Source organism: Triticum aestivum, chromosome 1D (assembly GCF_018294505.1).
Source record: "Triticum aestivum cultivar Chinese Spring chromosome 1D, IWGSC CS RefSeq v2.1, whole genome shotgun sequence".
Classification (NCBI taxonomy): domain Eukaryota; kingdom Viridiplantae; phylum Streptophyta; class Magnoliopsida; order Poales; family Poaceae; genus Triticum; species Triticum aestivum.
The window spans coordinates 294698699-294718101 of record NC_057796.1 but is presented as its reverse complement, the minus strand read 5'-3'; the positions used below and the strand labels follow the sequence as shown (position 1 = coordinate 294718101).

The 19403-nt window shown below is 45.2% G+C and overlaps 1 protein-coding gene across 1 annotated transcript; it reads left to right on the top strand.

Annotated features, from left to right (window-relative positions):
• Positions 1-570: 570 nt before the first annotated feature.
• Positions 571-5197, top strand: LOC100415888 (ubiquitin domain-containing protein DSK2a). The gene is made up of 8 exons (XM_044593829.1): positions 571-1039; positions 2275-2997; positions 3121-3410; positions 3493-3606; positions 3685-3743; positions 3917-3945; positions 4657-4749; positions 4831-5197. The coding sequence occupies exons 1-8, from the start codon at positions 802-804 to the stop codon at positions 4977-4979; spliced, it is 1695 nt and encodes a 564-aa protein (XP_044449764.1). The 5' UTR covers positions 571-801; the 3' UTR covers positions 4980-5197.
• The last annotated feature ends 14206 nt before the right edge of the window (positions 5198-19403 follow it).

Sequence of the window (19403 nt, the reverse complement as noted above, 5' to 3'; positions counted from 1 at the left end):
CGGTGAGAAAGAAACATGGCCAAATTATTCTGACGCGGTGTCGACCCCGCCACCGATGCGCCGCCTTTGTGAAGAACAAAGCCCAGCCTAACTACTCGCCGGAGCAGCAGCGCCGGGGTTCCCTTCGCCTCCCGTCGCTGGAGCGATTGTCGGAGGGGTAAAGGACCCACGGCCACGCCAACGGAGATGAGGGCAGAACGGTCACCTCCGAGATCACCTTTCCAAGGGATGAGAAGGGAACGCGGGGCGAAACGGTTCAGGGCGGATCGGTGAGGATTCTGATGGGGATGAGTATGAATGGGTGCGATGCTGCCATGAGCCAAAACACAGTGATTTTGGCCTTGTATCACCTCCGGGAGCAAAGATGACAATCAACCCAAGAGCCAGACTGTACACTACTACGTGGAATCGTTGAGATTCGCACAATCCGTCCGAAAATTCCACGGACCCGTTCGGAATAGAGAACACCCTCCCCTGACTCGAACGCTAGAACCTTCCGGTCACCGACTCTTGCGGTGGCGGTCCACGAGGGCCCCCCCACCCGGTATCACACCTCACCCAGCGCCCCCACCGCACGCAACGAATCCACGCCGTCCGCCACCCCTACCCCGCGGCGCCCTCCGCCGTTAAATCCCTCGCGTCCACGGCCGATTTGCTTCTTCTTCTCCTCTCTTTCTTCTCTCTCCGAGCAAGGGAAGGGAAGAGGGAAAAAAAAAAACTCGCAAAGCTCACGCGCACACGGCAGAACCCAATCGCAGCCCACGCCCCCTGACCCGACCGGATCGAGCCTCGGCCGAGGGCATGGGCGGAGCAGGCGACGGCGAGGGGGCCGGGAGCGAGTCCCCGCCCTCGGGCGCGCGGGCGACGCTCAACATCCGGTGCGCCAACGGCGCCAAGTTCACCCTGCAGGCGGACCTGGGCGAGACGGTCGGGGCGTTCAAGGAGGTCGTGGCCGGGAGCTGCGACGTGCCGGCGCCGCAGCAGCGCCTGATCTACAAGGGCCGGATCCTCAAGGACGAGCAAACCCTAGAAAGCTACGGTGCGTGCACAACACACGGATACGGGGAATAAGGTCGCGGTTTGGCTTCGGTGGGGTCGAATTGGCCGGCCCCTTGCGTGAATTGCAAATTTGCAATGCCCGTTTGTTGGTTGGGAGCGTGCTGGTGTGGATCAGATGCAACAGTATGCTTATGCGCTGTGCTAGCTGATACTACACGGGTGATTGGTTGATGCGGGTAGACAGTGCGGTGTGTTAGCGACAACGGATACCGTTGGCGTAGATGTTTTATATAGCAATAGAAGAAGCTGAAGCTGAAGGAAGCTTCTCTTGTCGTGGCACGAGTTTAATTCCAAGCGTTGTGGATTTTAGCTTCCGTTACTTGTGCATGTATCATTACACAGCTACAGGTCAATTCTTAAGAGATTTACTGGATTTGCTTGAGGTGGAGTGGGGAATTAGTATGTTAGCTTAAGGATCATCATAAGGAAGTTCCAGTAATTTCTTGTGTGAAATTTGGCATAGCGTTTGATTGTTGAATGTAGTTTGTAGAGTGTAGTAAATTTGTGTCAATTGATTGTTCAGTGTAAAATTTATGTTACTCTGGGGAAGTATGTAAAATTTGTTGATGTATTTTTAGTAAGTCACTATATATTCTGGTAAACTGAGAAAGCCGGTGGAGTTTATAGTTGAATCCTAATGAAAATGCATAATGTTTTTGTTCCTAAATGGTCGACTTCTTATTTTACAAAATAGTGTCATTACAACCACAGTCACTGGAGTTATGGCATGTTTCCGTATTTTTTGACTATTATATTACAGAATCACACACACATAGGGCACTAATGCTACACTTTGTGTTGGGAAAATGCAGGGAACAGTCTGCAAAAGACTGGCAGATGCTACATGCCCTTGCATGGAGCAAATGCTTTCCAATGAATTTGTTGCATCACTAATACTTTTCATGAAAAAACATTAAATTCCATCTTTGGATTTTTTATTTTATTTTGGGAGAAAACTGGTAATTCTTGTATGAGTCTGTAACAGTTGGCTTCTTATGTTCCAAAATGTAATTATTTGGTTGTTATTAGCAAATTATTTTACGATGATTCACGGTATGGTAGCAAGGTGCACTATCTTACTGTATTACAAACTCCTGCATATGGTTTTGGCACATGCAAGGATGCAATTGCAATCTTTCTTTCCATGGTAATGCTGACCTGTCATTTAGATCTTCGTGTTATTAAGCATTTTTCTATGCTACTTGTATTTTCCAGGTGTTGAGACAGATCACACCATTCACTTGGTGCGAGGCGTTGCCCAACCAGCAGCATCAGGAGCACCTGCTGCAGCAAGCCCCCAAGCTTCAACTACTCCTACCAGTGGCCCTGCAGGTGGTCTTGGAGGCTTATTTCCAGGCCTTGGTGCTACTGGAGCTGCTAGTGGCAGGCCAGCAGGTTTATTTGGGGCTGGACTTCCGGAATTAGATCAAATGCAGCAACAGTTGAGCCAGAATCCCAACCTTATGAGGGAGATAATGAACATGCCAATGATGCAGAGTCTCATGAATAACCCTGATCTAATACGCAATATGATTATGAATAATCCACAAATGCGTGATATTATTGATCGGAATCCAGATCTTGCCCATGTCCTCAATGATCCTAGTGTTCTCCGCCAGACCCTTGAAGCTGCAAGAAACCCTGAAATTATGAGGGAGATGATGCGGAACACAGACAGAGCAATGAGCAACATCGAAGCTTCCCCTGAAGGGTTTAATATGCTCCGGCGTATGTATGAAACTGTACAGGAGCCTTTTCTTAATGCAACAACAATGGGAGGGGGTGGGGAAGGCACCCCGGCCTCTAACCCGTTTGCAGCTCTTCTTGGAAATCAGGGGCCTAACCAAGCCGGCAATGCTCCAACTACCGGCCCAGAGTCCACAACAGGAACCCCTGTTCCAAATACTAATCCACTTCCAAACCCCTGGAGCAACAATGGTAGGTTCTAGTTATTTAGAGTTTTTTGTTTGTTTTGTTGTTGAATGTTGATAATTACATGTGGTAGTATTTTTATTCTCACAGCTGCTGATAATTGCCTGTGATACTATTATATTTTCCCAGCTGGGGGTGCGCAAGGAACAACACGGTCAGGTCCTGCTGCTAGTCCCAGGGCTGGTGCAACTGGTGGCCCAGGAGGGCTGGGTTCAGCAGATTTGAGCAGCCTGCTCGGTGGTCTTGGTGGGAATGCAAGAACTGGTGCTGCAGGTGGTCTAGGAGGGTTGGGTTCAGCAGATTTGGGGAGTATGCTTGGTGGTCCACCTGATGCTGCTCTTTTGAGTCAGATGCTGCAAAACCCTGCTATGATGCAGATGATGCAGAACATTATGTCTGACCCACAGTCAATGAACCAGGTCCAATATTTTTCAAAACTAGTTCTTTTATGATTTTTGGAGATGACCTTGGATCATTCTGTAACATTTGCTTGTCCCACAGTTGCTTAGCATGAACCCAAATGCACGTAGCCTGATGGAGTCAAACACTCAGTTGAGGGATATGTTCCAAAACCCAGAATTTCTTCGCCAGATGGCATCCCCAGAGGCTTTGCAGGTAAAATCTGTTGTGATGCAAGTTAACAACTGTTCTCGTATTTTATTTTCTGATAAAATTTGTATTTGTTCTGCGCAGCAATTACTCTCATTCCAGCAGACACTGTCATCACAGCTTGGCCAAAATCAACCTAGCCAGTGAGTAACTCTTTTTTTTGCGAGAAAAAAGGGAAAAAGTAACACTCTAATTCAATAGCATGATTGTATCACCCCTTTTTTTTATGAAATTAAATAAAATAGAGATTATGAAGTGCAGTTATGTTTATCTTTTGAGGGTGCAATTATGCGTTTGCTGAGTCTTTTCTTTTCAGGGCTGGTAACCTAGGGGGCAATGGCACAGGTAATTGTTCTTGATTATTATTATGTTCTTTATGCATAATCTCTTCTTCCTTGATATGGATTACTATGTCAGGTTTGATGTGAATGCTCCAGAGTTCTCTTATGTTGTTTGTAGTTGATCTCCTGTGTTCCCGCAAAAAAAAAGGATCTCCTGTGGCAAGAATTGCTTTTCTATACACGCTCTGCTTGGTTCATGTTCATAAAGTTTCTGCTCCGCGATGTGTTAGGGTATACTGTTGTAGCATTAGAATCATTACAATCTGTTCATTGGTAACTCTAAACTACTAAGGTGATTTTCTTTTTTTCAAGATAATTACTGAATTAAACATTAGAAGTTAGAAGTTCACAGAATCATTTGGCCTACAGTCAATTATTGATGATTTCCTGATTCTGAATCATGTGATATGTTTCTTCAAAATGGAAATGGGCCGCCTCTGACCAAAATACTGTTCCACTCATTTGGATTTGTTAACTGAAAAACAGATTGTAGTTCCATACGCCTTGATACCACCGCTATGGAGCCATTTTTTATTTGTAATGTCTCTGATCTACTGTCCAGCTGCTTTGCGGTGCTACCTGGATATTGAACAGAATTTTTACGTAGCGCTCAGTTCTGAAGCAAAACTAGATGTGCAGTGCAGAGATCTTAAGTTCTGTCTAGATAAACACATTTTATCATACCTTTGTTGAGGCAGTGTCTGAACAAATACAGGCACGCGGGGAAATGTTGGCCTGGACACCTTGATGGGCATGCTTAGTGGGCTTGGTGCTGGAGGTGGCTTAGGTGTACCAAATGCCTCCAATGGTTTGTATACACTGCCGTCTTGAGAATTTGCCTGCTCTTATTGTGTTCCGTCGGCTGATATTCGTTTCCCCGTTATCTCAGTGCCACCGGAGGAACTCTATGCAACGCAACTCGGCCAGCTCCAAGAAATGGGGTTCTTCGACACTGCAGAGAATATCCGGGCACTGATGGCCACTTCTGGGAACGTACATGCTGCTGTGGAGCGCCTTCTCGGGAACTTTGGCCAGTAGATAAAATGAGCCAGATGCTGCCCGTAATCTCCCTGTTTTAGCCAACAGGCAGTGTCCGTCTACAGTAAAAAAAGACGGAATAATACAGTTAACTTTTTCCCGTACATGGTCGTCATGCCTTTGTTTTTTCAGTGTTGTATTGACAATTTGGATTGATGTACATACATATCAGATGATCCGGTGTTACCGCAAAGAATGTGGCTCTAGTTTTCCTTTAAGTGTCGAGTCAACTCATCGTTTTTTCTGAGATGCGCACACAATAGACACAAACAATGTAGGTGCACGTTTTCTGCTTAGTTTTTTTTTTCATCTTCTTTCCTCCTTGACATTGTTAGACCATGAAAGGTTGCTAATCTTGATGGTCTGTTAGTGATGGCATGTAGGACTAGGTAAAACCCCTCCGGGTTTCCACAGCAGTACATTTTTGTCATATTTCGCAGACACTGCAACGTGTGGTAAAAGAAGAGGAAAGCTGTGATCGTCTTGGTTTCACAACATCCCAGGGTGGTTGAAATCATATATTAGAAAGATGAGCGGGTTAATAATTTTTTACATATGCTAATTTCCCATGGGAAGAAAATTGCACAAACCATCACCTATTGGGGTCAAATTTGCATAGAACACCTATTCTTGGGTTTGTTGCACAAAACACCACCTATTGGTGTAACCTATTGCAATTAGCTCTAATCCATCATTCATTTAAATCAAAAAATAATTGTTGTTCTGTTTACATGAATAAAACCTTCTATGGTCATACATCCAATGTGAATGATTTATTGAATCTCGATCATAGTGATACACATATTCATAATATTGATGCTAAAAGATGCAAAATTGATAATGATAATTCAACATACTTGTGGCACTGCTGTTTAGGTTATATTGGTGTAAAGCGCATAAAGAAACTCCATGCAGGTAGGTTTTTGGAATCACTTGATACTTGTGAACCATGCCTCATGGGCAAGATGACTAAACTCCGTTCTCCGGAACAATGGAGCGAGCTAATGACTTATTGGAAATAGTACATACCGATGTATGTGGTCTGATGAGTATTGAAGCACGCGGCAATATCATTATTTTCCGACCTTCGGAGATGATTTTAGCAGATATGGGTATATCTACTTAATAAAACACAGTCTGAAACATTTAAAAAGTTTAAAGAATTTCATAGTAAATTGGAGAATCATTGTAACAAGAAAATAAAGTTTTTACAATCTGATTGCGGAGGCAAATATTTGGGTAACGAGTTTGGCACTGCTGTTTAGGTTATATTGGTGCAAAACGCATGAAGAAACTCCATGCAGGTGGATTTTTGGAATCACTTGATTATGAATCATTTGATACTTGTATACCATGTCTCATGGGCAAGATGACTAAACTCCGTTGTCTGGAACAATGGAGCGAGCTAATGACTTATTGGAAATAGTACATACCGATGTATGTGGTCCGATGAGTATTGAAGCACGCGGCCTTCATATAAAACAATGTGAAATAGTTTCACAATTCACGCCACCTGGAACACCACAGCGTAATAGTGTGTCCGAACATCATAACCGTACTTTATTCGATATGGTGCGTTCTATGATGTCTCTTACCAATTTGCCACTATCGTTTTGGAGTTATGCATTAGAGACAGCCGCATTCACGTTAAATAGGGCACCGTCTAAATCCGTTGAGACGACACCGTATGAACTATGGTTTGGCAAGAAACGTAAGCTGTCGTTTCTTAAAGTTTGGGGTTGCGACACTTATGTCAAAAGGCTTCGGCCTGATAAGCTCGAACCCAAATCGGAGAAGTGCGTCTTCATAGGATACCCTAAGGAAACAATTGGGTACACCTTCTACCACAGATCCGAAGGCAAGAATTTTTATTGCCAAAAAGGAAACCTTTCTAGAGAAGGAGTTTCTCTCGAAAGAAGTGAGTGGGAGGAAAGTAGAACTTGATGAGGTAATCGTACCTTCTCTCGAATTGGAAAGTAGCACATCAGAGAAATCCATTCCCGTGATGCCTACACCAACTAGAGAGGAAGCAAATGATAATGATCATGAAACTTCAGATCAAGTTGCTACTGAACCTCGTAGGTCAACCAGAGCATGATTCGCACCAGAGTGGTACGGTAATCCTGTTCTGGAAGTCATGTTATTAGACCAAGGCGAACCTACGAACTTTGAAGAAGCTATGATGAGCCCAGATTCCGACTGATGGCTTGAGGCCATGAAATCTGAGATAGGATCCATGTATGAGAACAAAGTGTGGACTTGCCCGAAGATCGGCAAGCCATAGAGGATAAATGGATCTTCAAGAAGAAGACTGACGCTGATGGTAATGTTACTGTCTACAAAGCTCGACTTGTCGCAAAAGGTTTTCGACAAGTTCAAGGGGTCGACTATGATGAGACTTTCTCACCCGTGCTTAAGTCCGTCCGAATCATGTTAGCAATTGCCGCATTTTATGATTATGAAATCTGGCAAATGGATGTCAAAACTGCATTCCTTAATGGATTTCCTAAAGAAGAGTTGTATATGATGCAACCAGAAAGTTTTGTCGATCCTAAAGGTGCTAACAAAGTGTGCAAGCTCCAGCAATCCATCTATGGACTGGTGCAAGCATCTCGGAGTTGGAATATACACTTTGATGAAGTGCTCAAAGCATATGGTTTTATACAGAATTTCGGTGAAGTCTGTATTTACAAGAAAGTGAGTGGGAGCTCTATAGCATTTCTAATACTATATGTAGATGACATATTGTTGATTGAAAATGATATAGAATTTTTGGATAGCATAAAAGGATACTTGAATAAGAGTTTTTCGATGAAAGACCTCGGTGAAGCTACTTACATATTGGGCATCAAGATCTATAGGGATAGATCGAGACGCTTAATAGGACTTTCACAAAGCACAAACCTTGACAAGATTTTGAAGAAGTTCAAAGTGGATCAGGGTTCTTGCCTATATTACAAGGTGTGAAGTTGAGTAAGACTCAAAGCCCGACCACGGCAGAAGATAGAGAGAGAATGAAAGTCATTCCCTATGCCTCAGCCATAGGTTCTATACGATATGCCATGCTGTGTACCACACCTGATGTGTGTCTTGCCACTTATCTGGCAAAGAGGGTACAAGAGTGATCCAGGAGTGGACCACTGGACAGTGGTCAAAATTATCCTTAGGTGCCTTAAAGAGGACTAAGGAAATGTTTCTCGGTTATGGAGGTGATAAAGAGTTCGTCGTAAAGAGTTACGTCGATGCAAGCTTTGAAACTAATCTAGATGACTCTAAGTCTCAATCTGGATACATATTGAACGTGGGAGAAATTAGCTAGAGTAGCTCCATGCAGAGCATTGTAGACATAGAAATTTGCAAAATACATACGGATCTGAATGTGACAGACCCGTTGACTAAACTTCTCTCACAAGCAAAACATGATCACACCTTATTACTCTTTGGGTGTTAAACACATGGCGATGTGAAATAAATTATTGACTCTAGTAAACCCTTTCGGTGTTGGTCACATCGCGATGTGATATATAGGTCTTAATCACATGGCGATGTGAACTATGGGTGTTATTCACATGGCGATGTGAACTAGATTATTGACTCTAGTGCAAGTGGGAGATTGAAGGAAATGTGCTCCAGAGGCAATAATAAAGTTGTTATTTTATATGTCCTTATTCATGATAAAGGTTTATTATTCATGCTAGAATTGTATTGACCGAAAACCTAAATATATGTGTGAATACATAAACAAACATCGTGTCCCTAGTGAGCCTCTACTTGACTAGCTTGTTGATCAAAGATGGTTAAGGTTTCCTACCCATGGACATGAGTTGTCATTTGATAACGGGATCACATCATTAGGAGAATGATGTGATGGACAAGACCCATCCGTTAGCTTAGCATAATGATCATTCAGTTATATTGCTATTGCTTTCTCATGTCAAATACATATTCCTTCGACTATGAGATTATGCAACTCCCGGATACCGGAGGAATGCCTTATGTGCTATGAAATGTCACAACCTAACTAGGTGATTATAAAGATGCTCTACAGGTATCTCCAAAGGTGTTTTTTGAGTTGGCATAGATCGAGACTAGGATTTGTCACTTCGAGTATCGGGGAGGTATCTCTGGGCCCTCTCAGTAACACACATCATAAGCTTGCAAGCAAACGACTAAGGAGTTAGTCACGAGGTGATGTATTGCAGAACGAGTAAAGAGACTTGCCGGTAACGAGATTGAACTAGGTATGAAGATACCGACAATCGAATCTCGGGCAAGTAACATACCGATGGGCAAAGGGAATTACGTATGTTGTCATAACGGTTCGACCGATAAAGATCTTCGTAGAATATGTAGGAGCCAATATGAGCATCCAGGTTCCGCTATTGGTTATTGACCTGAAGGGTGTCTCGCTCATGTCTATATAGTTCTTGAACCCGTAGGGTCTGCACGCTTAACGTTCGATGACGATATAGTACTATATGAGTTATGTGATTTGCTGACCGAATATTGTTCGGAGTCCCGGATGAGATCACGGACATGACGAAGAGTCTCTCAATGGCCGAGAGGTAAATATTGATATATATGACGATGGTATTCGGACGCCGGAAGTATTTCGGAGGGTACCAGGTACTTATCGGGTCACTGGAAAGGAGTTTCGGGCACCCCCGGCAAAGATATGGGCCTTATGGGCCAGGAGAGGGAACACACCAGCCCACAAGGGGTTGGTGCACCCCCTATAGAGGCTGGCTTATGAGGAGGAGAAGGAAAGAGGGGAGGGAAAGGAATGTGTGGAGTAGGACTCCCCCCTCTTTCCTTTCCCCTTCTTCATATAAGGAAAGGGGGGGGGGGGGGCGCAGGGCAAGTCCACCGCCCTAGGGCTGCCGCCAGGTCTCTTGGGGCGCCCTAGGGGCTGCCTCATCCCCTCCCACCTATATATATGTGGGGAGGGGGTGCCACACAAGGACACAACATTTTCTTAGCCGTGTGCGGCGCCCCCGTCCACCGTTTACTCCCTCGGTCATATCTTCGTAGTGCTTAGACGAAACCCTGCGGAGATCGCATCACCATTACCGTCACCACGCCGTCGTGCTACTGGACTCATCTACTAATTCGCCCGTCTTGCTGGATCAAGAAGGCGAGGACGTCACCGAGCTGAATGTGTGCAGAACGCGGAGGTGCCGTACGTTCGGTACTAGATCGGTTGAAGCGCGAAGAAATACTCTCCCCCTCGTTGCTATGCATCTCCATGGATAGATCATTGCATGTGCCTAGAAATTTTTGTTTTCCATGCAACGATTCCCAACACCATGTTCACGGAGCCGCCACATTTCATCTTCCTGAGCAGGACACAAACCCTAATAAACCAAAAGGAACATCTAAAAACGGAGCCCTCCCACTGGCAAGTGCCAAGATTCACCGCGTCCCAATGGCCCTAGGGGCACCGGAGACGAGGCGGACTGCAGTGGTGCAGGAGGAAGACAAAGGAACCCTAACTTGTTCGATCAAAGTTGCGGCAGCTGGCTGCGTGTGTGCGTGCGTCTGCCTTAGGCTTTTTTGCAAAAATAAAGTTTGGCTCTTGATGTCTGCTAGAACTACGTCGGTATTTCCCCGAAGAGGAAGGGATGATGTAGCACAACGACGGTAGTTATTTCCCTCAGTGATGAGACCAAGGTTATCGAACCAGTAGGAGAACCAAGCAACACTACGTAAATAGCACCTGCACACAAATAACAACCACTCGCAACCCGACGTGTTAAAGGGGTTGACAATCCCTTTTGGGTAACGGCGCCATAAATTGGCAAAAGGACGGGGTAAAGTTGTAATAGATTGGATAAATGGATCACAAATAAAATGAAGTGCATCAAGGTATTTTTGTATTTTTGGTTTAATAAATCTGAAAATAAAAGCAAAGGAAAATAGATCGCAAAGGCAAATATAATAAAGAAGAGACCCGGGGGCCGTAGATTTCACTAGTGGCTTTTCTCGACAAAAATAGCAAAGAGTGGGTGAACAAATTACTGTTGGGCAATTGATAGAACTTCAAATAATCATGACGATATCCAGACAATGATCATTATATAGGCATCACGTCCAAGATTAGTAGACCGACTCCTGCCTGCATCTACTACTATTACTCCACACATCGACCGCTATCCAGCATGCATCTAGTGTATTAAGTTCATGGAGAAATGGAGTAATGCAATAAGAACGATGACATGATGTAGACAAGATCTATCTATGTAAAACAAATGAGTCAAAAACTTAGTTTTAGTTTTCCATAGAAAGCATTTCGGAGCTACCAATTTGTTAAACTCGGTGACATCGAAGCAACTTTTGGAGTCTAAACTAGTGAAATCGATCAGACCAGGACACAGTTCGGTGACTCCGAGATTGCTAGGGTTTCACTGAGAGTTGAACTCGGTCACACTGATTTACAACTTTCGGTCAGACCGAAAAGTGCAAGTGCAATGGCCTAGGCCAAATCGGTGAGACCGATTTCCACAACTCGGTCGGCCCGAGATGAGTTCGGCGGAAACCTAACCCTAAATTTTTGAATCAAATCTAATCTAAGGGATGTTCTTGTTGGACAGGATGATCTCATACGCGGTAAAGAACATGGCATTTGCTTTGTGCTAAGAATCGGAGTAAGTAACAACACAAAGATTCAAACTCATACCCTAGTTCGGTGATGAGCTCGCTACGGCGGCAAGGGCGGGGTTGAATTCCGTTGACGACGACGGAGACCAGCGGCGGGAGGTCGCTGGCAACAAGAGGACGATCCGGAGATCCGAGGCGGCAGAGTAGGACATGCGCGGGCTGAGGGGTTTTGGAGAAATTTCCAGAATTCGACCCAACGGTATATATATCCTGACCCTGTCGGTGTGACCGAAATTTTTTAATCGGTTGCACCGAGATCGAAAACCTAGATCAACTCAGTGAACTCGGTCAGACCGAAGAGGATGAATCGGTCAGATCGAAATGGACAGAGAGGTTTTGGAAGTTTAAGTCTATGACAAATCGGGGACTCCGAGTGCTCCTCACACAGAGTGTTCGAATCTGACTTGACCAAACTTTGTGATGTAGCATGAATAGAGTTTGAGACGAGAAAAGCATAGATAGCTAAAGGAGGTTCTTAGGCATTCTTGTCCATCCATTTGGCAAAAGAAAAAGACCCAAACAATCAAAGCAACAAATGGATGTCCTCGAATGAGTAAAATATGCAACCAACATGCTCACACAATAAAATAGCAAATGAAATATGTGACAAAGCTGTTGGGGAACGTAGTGATTTCAAATTTTTTTCCTACGCACACGCAAGATCATGGTGATGCATAGCAACGAGAGGGGAGAGTGTCGTCCACGTACCCTCGTAGACCGTAAGCGGAAGCGTTATGACAACGCGGTTGATGTAGTCATACGTCTTCACGATCGAACGATCCTAGTACCGAACGTACGGCACCTCCGTGATCTGCACACGTTCAGCTCGGTGACGTCCCACGAACTCACGATCCAGTAGAGCTTCGAGGGAGAGTTCCGTCAGCACGACGGCGTGATTACGATGTTGATGAAGCTACCAACGCAGGGCTTCGCCTAAGCACCGCTACGATATGACCGAGGTGGATTATGGTGGAGGGGGGCACCGCACACGGCTAAAAGATCAAACGATCAACTTGTGTGTCCATGGGGTGCCCCCTCCCCGTATATAAAGGAGTGGAGGAGGGGAGGGGCCGACCCTCTCTATGGCGCGCCCTGGGAAGTCCTCCCACCGGGAGTAGGATCCCCCCTCCAAGTAGTACACTACAAAAAAATACACTTCCGTGATGATACGTGTTTGTCATAGTAGGTCGCCTTTTTTGTCATGCATGTACATCCATGACGATTTTATGACAGAATCAAGATAGTCATACCTGTGCTGTCGTAGAAGTGTTCCATGACATTACCAAAATTATCATCACGGAAGTGTGCACTTCCATGACGATAAATCGCGCGTCACAGAAGTGCTTTCGTCAAGGGTGACTGACACGTGGCATCCACTGTAACGGAACGCCGTTAAGCTATCGGTTCGGGTTTTGGATCCGATAACCCGTTAACAGCCCCGACCAATGGGGATTTTCCACGTGTAAAATCATCATTGGCTGGAGGAAACACGTGTCGGCTCATACAGATGTCATCCACTCATTGGACAGAAGGCGCCTATGATACGTCGACACGTGGCACGACCCAACAGAGGCCCATTCCTGTGAAAAGGCCGGCCCGTTTGACTTGGTCAAAAGGTGGCGGGCCGGCCCATGGAAAGCCTGTTAACGGCCTGTTAGCATATAGCCCATTTACAGCCCGCTAACCCAAGGCCCGTTACGCCCTATCCGAATTAGGCCCAGTAGCGTCATCTGGGCCATCCAATATGATTCCAGCCTGTTTTCACTTCTGGCCCATGTATGGCCCATGACGTCTTTCGGCCCATATGAGGCCCTATGTAACTCTTGGCCTATTAACGGCCCGTGGTGAAACTGGCCCGTGATGAACAGTGTATCACTTTACACCCATTAACGGCCCGTGGTGAAACTGGCCCGCAATGAATAGTGTATCACTTTATACCCATTAACGGCCCGTTATTCCGTTGGGCCGTTTCCAGCCCATGTTATCTTTCGGCCTTCTCAGAGCCCATTTATTCTTGGGCTCATTTCCAGCATTCGTTTACTTACGGCCCGTAACTGTCATTTTCTGCTTGTGGGCCAAATTCAGCCCGTGGTTACAGTCGGCCCGTTTGTGGTCCGTTAATACGTTGGGCCGTTTTCATAGCGTCATCAAATACGGACTATTAACGATGGCCCGTTATGGTCGGCCCATGAACGGACGATTCCAACTCTAGCCCGTTTACGGCCATAATGCGGCCTGTTATTGGCCCATGTTTGGCCAATCGATCATACGGCCCGTATAAGGCCCATTGATGATACGGCCCGTAGAAGGCCCATTGTTTCTACGGCCCGTAGAAGGCCCATTGTTTCTATGGCCCGTAGAAGGCCCATTGTTTCTACGGCCCATAGAAGGCCTACTGTTTCTACGGCCCGTAGAAGGCCCACTGTTTCTACGGCCCGTAGGAGGCCCAGTGTCACTACAGTAAATATTAGCCCATGGTTATTGTGGCCTAGTTTTAAAAAATAGGTTATTGCAGCCACTAGCAAACCGCGGAAAAAGAACTGCACCGACTACAAGCAAACAAATAAACAAGACAACAAGGAAATAAATAAGCAAGCAACTTATGCTAGGCTATCACTGCTATTACACATATTACATCCACTGGGCATCAAAGTTCGCCACCAGTGCAAATATAGGGAACAAAGCAGCATATAAACGCCGCAGCAAAACAAGTCCAGAACTGAAACCACTTCAGAAGAGTTCAAGAAACAATATCCTGGGTACCCATAATGCTGGCAAGATGCTTAACAAGCTTATTAACTTTCTCTTGTTTGGCGCTTAAATCCTCCAGCGCTTGCTGTTGCACAAGAAAGTACGCATCTGAATTCTGCAGGGACTTCCTCAGTCCTTCGGCTTCTTGCCGCAACACAGCTGACTGATGCCTTTCAGCTTGTAGCTGAGACTGAAGAAGCCGAAGTGATTCAGGCAGCGAGTTCGAAGAGCTTGTGCCAGCGGTACTGGCCAGTAACTCGAACACTACATCAACGCAAGACTGTGGGGTTTTCTCACTGTCTACAAGATCGTTTTTATCACCTTTCTTGGAGACCAACAGGGTTGTCTCACTATCTTGAACCTTATCTGCATTACTTTCTCTACCATTGCATAGTGGGGTGCTCTTCTCCAATATTCTGTTTGCATACTACAAGAGAAACAAGCAGACACATCACAAGTTTAGCTTGTAGGATACGGAACTCATTTTGGTAAACCGGTTCAGTAGTAAGGTGGACAGGATAACAGCATGAAACAAACATATATCTATGTACTATGGTCATTGTATTGTCCATATCATTCTAGTTTATGTTCCCTAATCAAGATAGAGACACAGTTCAACTCATATATTTTTAAGACACGGCAGCATAGACAGAATATGTGTGAGAAACTACACAGCATTGGCAACACTTGTAATGTGCATCACATGAGAACATAACTGTTTATACAACTTAAACTGAAATCAACATAGACCAAGAAGTTAGAACAGCAATCCAGTTAAAGAAATAGGTTTAAAACATACCTGTTGCGCCATTGGAGTTTCAATTGGATCCTTCAAATTCGAAAGTAGTTGGTATGAGTAAATATAGTGATGCAACAGCAAAGGAGTATGGACCATAGCTACGGAATCTGACCTGAGAACAATTGCTCTTCTGCTTTAAACGTGGAGTTTGGGTTAGCTGTGGTGGTCTTCGTGCTTTGGGCACTGCAGTAGCTTTACAAACTGCTCGTGTGGGGGTACTCTGTGGTGGACATGGTGCTTTGTCAACTATAAGTGGGTTACTATCCGCTGGGGTTGCGGTTAGATGGGTTGTAGCTGGTTCTCTGCCGAACGGTGTAAGTGTGCAATCTAGAAGAGTCTCGATTATGTGTGGTGGGGCTAGTTTGTGGGCCAGTACAACCATGGTTCTATCTACATCGACGGGTAGCACTGTCTTTGTGAAGAACGGGTTTTTGCTCCCTTAGATACTGCCATCACCCCCTCCAATTCAAATGGCTGATAAAAAAGAAAAGAAATTGAACGTACAGACATTGTATGATAGACAGATGTGGTAATTCACATATATGTTGTCTAACCAAACAGGACAGCATGACACAGTTTCACATATATGATGCCTAACTAAACAGGATAGCATGACACAGTTTCAGATATATGATGGATAACTTAACAGGATATAATGGCATAATTCAACATATGATGAGTACCTAAACAGGATGATATGACAAAACTATATGATGTCTTTCTAAAATAGGTTGGGATGAAATAATTCACATACATGTTGTCTAAGTATACAGGATGGCATGATATAATTGACATAATTGATTCATATACTAAGCAGCTGGCACTCGCATGTATGATCTCTAAACTAAGCAGATATAATTCAATATTGTGCATATGATGTCTAAACTAAGAAATGCAAGACACCATATGCATCATATGAGAAATATAAACATTGCAACTTAGAGCATACACCTCAGGTGGGATATAGGACTGGTCATCTGTCTCTGAATCCTCCTCTGAGGAGCTCCTTGTAACCATCGAGATATATGCTTCAACAGGTACCATTGCCTGCTCTGAAGACCTTGTTTTCACTCCAGATTTTTCCATAACCGGCTCAAATGGCTGATACACATGAAGAGTAGTTCAATATACACAGATTGTCGACAAATGGAATATGTAATGAAAAAAAGATGGCATGAGATAATTCACATATATGATGCCTGGCTCCATGGTGGTGCATAATTCACATATATGATAACTGGCTGAAAAACATGGCATTGCATAATTCACATATCTGATATAGAAAGAAAACAGGAGGCATTCACACAAAGCATGTCTAATCTAAGCAGATGGCATGGCAATGCAAGACACCATATGCATGATATGAGCAATATAACCCAGCCAAGTTAGAGCATGCACCTCGGGGGGGGGGGGGATACGACTGGTCATCTCTATCTGAATCCTCCTCTGAGGAGCTATCTGTAACCAGCAAGAAATCTGCATCGACAGGTAGCACTGACTGCTCAGAAGACCTTGTTTTCACTCCAGATTTTCCCATGACCGACTCAAATGGCTGATGCACAGGAAGAGTAGATGAATGTATAAACATTGTTGACAAATGGAATACATTATGGAAAAAAATATGGCACAATACAATTCACATATACGATGACTGGCTAAACAGGATGGCATTGCATGATTCACGTATATGATGCGTGGCTAAAGAAGATGGCATTGCATAATTCCCATATACTCCCTCCGTTCCTAAATATTTGTCTTTTTAGAGATTTCAAATGGACTACCACATACGGATGTATATAGACATATTTTAGAGTGTAGATTCACTCATTTTGTTCCGTATGTAGTCACTTGTTGAAATCTCTAAAAAGACAAATATTTAGGAATGGTGGGAGTATGATATAGAAACCAAACAGGTGGCATTCACACAAAGCAAATCTAAACTAAGCTGATGACATATAAGATGTATAATGTAAGCAATGCAAGGCGCCATATGCATGATATGACCAACATCAGCATGCCAGGTTAGAGCAAACACCTCAGGTGGTAAACAGGCGTGGTCGGCTCCTTCTAAATCTCCATCTAAACAGTTATCTTCCTCTGGAATACAATCTGGAAATGCAGGAGGGGGGGGGGGCACTTCGCCCACCATGGAGCGGCGTCTGCATGACATTATATTCGCACGCAACGGTCTTCTCTTTTTCTCTACATGTTCAGTACGATTGTGTACAATATCTGACATGCATAATAAAAAAATAGTTAGATTTTGTAAGGCCTAAGGGGTGCATGCAAAAATCAAGACTTATGGTAGCAAACGAGTGGATGGATCCAAAACTAATGATAGCAGGTAGATTATAGCTTCAGTTTAAAAAGATAGACAATGGATCATCTATTGTTTGTTGCCCACCCAACATGAACCACATAGAAGACCCCAGATGAACCAGATAGTAGACAAATACTATTCGTTGCTGGCTCGATATTAGACCCATGGGCAATTCAAAACTCAAGATTGAACGATAAAGTAGCAGGTAATAATAACCGATGTATAACGTAAACAAACACGAAAGACTGCGACCTCTCTTCTGGAACTGTGTAGTCCTCAGGTTCATCTGCTCAGTCGATGATGGTAATGCAGTTGGCGTGGCTGCCGGCAACGGGGAAGATGATCTGAGGCGGCGAAAGGAAGTCTGCAGGGGGGATCTCTGCTGCAGTGAACATTTCTGTCGATGGTGCACCTCAGGTGGGGTGGATGACGGCACGGCAGGAGCAGGACATAACACACAGAGTTTTCTTTGACGCCTATCTGAAAATGAAGTAAATCTGTAAGGGCTCCTTAGAATTGGAGGATTCTATAAATGCAGGGACAGGAAAAACACATGAATAGGATAGGAATGCACGTGCAAAACAGAGCATTTGGAAACATAGGATTTCAGTCAACCTGGGTGTTTGGCTCACATGAATTGGAAGAACAGAGGAATGGAGAAACAAAGTGATGCGACGAGTGTACAACCTCTTTGGCATAGCCTTGTGGACCTCAGCATCATTGGGTTGGACGTGGAGGATGGTGATGATGCTGGTGTGACTGTCGGAGGCGGGGAAGAAGATCCGAGGCCTCTGGAAACGGCGCCGAGGGTACTGCTCCGCTGTGATGGACGGTTCCATCATTGGAGCAGCTCCGCTAAGGTGTACGGTGACGAGGCTAAAGCATGACAAGACAGACAACATTAATCTGAAGTGGGACCCTAATATCATCTGCAATAGATGATGTAAAATACATCACCAAAAAGTGCTAGATGTAAAACGCATCAGCCGCGCCACGGACGCTCCGACAGATGCTGTAAGTACTGTTCACTCTGAACTTAACTGAAGAAAATGAACTTCACAGTTGAAACTGAATTTTACTATCGAAACTGATTGAACTAGTAACAGAGCATTGCAATAGATGTTTAGGGCGTTCGAGCACTAGTAGCAGAGAAGCAGTGATCTAAATCAGCAGACGCTCGAGCAGGGAACGCACTAGCAGAGAGCAAGTCGTGCAGTAGCACCACGAGCGAGTGCTAAAGCAGCAACTCCTGTAGCTGTCGGAGGTCGTGCAGCAGCAGCAGCAGCGCAAGCGAGAGCAAGAGCAGAGCAGCAGCACGAACAAAAGCAGGAGCAGTGCAGCAGCGCGACCGACAACAAGAACAGAGCCGCAGCGCGAGCGAGAGCCGGAGCAGCTACAGCTAGTGCCATTGTGGAAGTCGCCGCCGAGGAAGCAACGACATGGGGGAGAGACGCCGTGGATGATGTGGCCGGCGACGACGCCGTTGATGGAGACATGCCATGTCTGCTCGGTATCGAGCACCGGCAACCCCGTGAGATTGAATAAAAGATAAAATGCAGTGGTGAGTGCAGAACCTCCTTGGTGGCGCCGAGTTGGCCTCGGCTTCATCGGAGGAATTGGTGAGGGTGCTGCGGTTTCGGTGGGGCAGGTCAAGACGACACTGTGGGGATTGAGGTGGCGCGATAGACGAGGCGAACGTCGGGGCAGCTCCTTGGAGGTGGAGGACGGGGCGGCTGATCCGGCGGGACGACGAGATCGACAACGGATCCTCATCCGGTGCGGTGGATGAGGGACGACGAGCTGTTGCGGTGGACGACGTAGTCGGGGAAGAGTCTCCGGCTGGGCGGCGGTCGGGAGGCCGACGGAGGAGCGTGGGGTTTCGCGGGTTTTGGCGGCC

Coding starts and splice junctions, on each gene's coding strand:
- LOC100415888 (XM_044593829.1), top strand. CDS start 802: ATGGGCGGAGCAGGCGACGGCGAGGGGGCCGGGAGCGAGTCCCCGCCC. Junction 3,607..3,684: donor CATCCCCAGAGGCTTTGCAG/GTAAAATCTGTT, acceptor TGTTCTGCGCAG/CAATTACTCTCATTCCAGCA. Junction 3,946..4,656: donor CCTAGGGGGCAATGGCACAG/GTAATTGTTCTT, acceptor GAACAAATACAG/GCACGCGGGGAAATGTTGGC.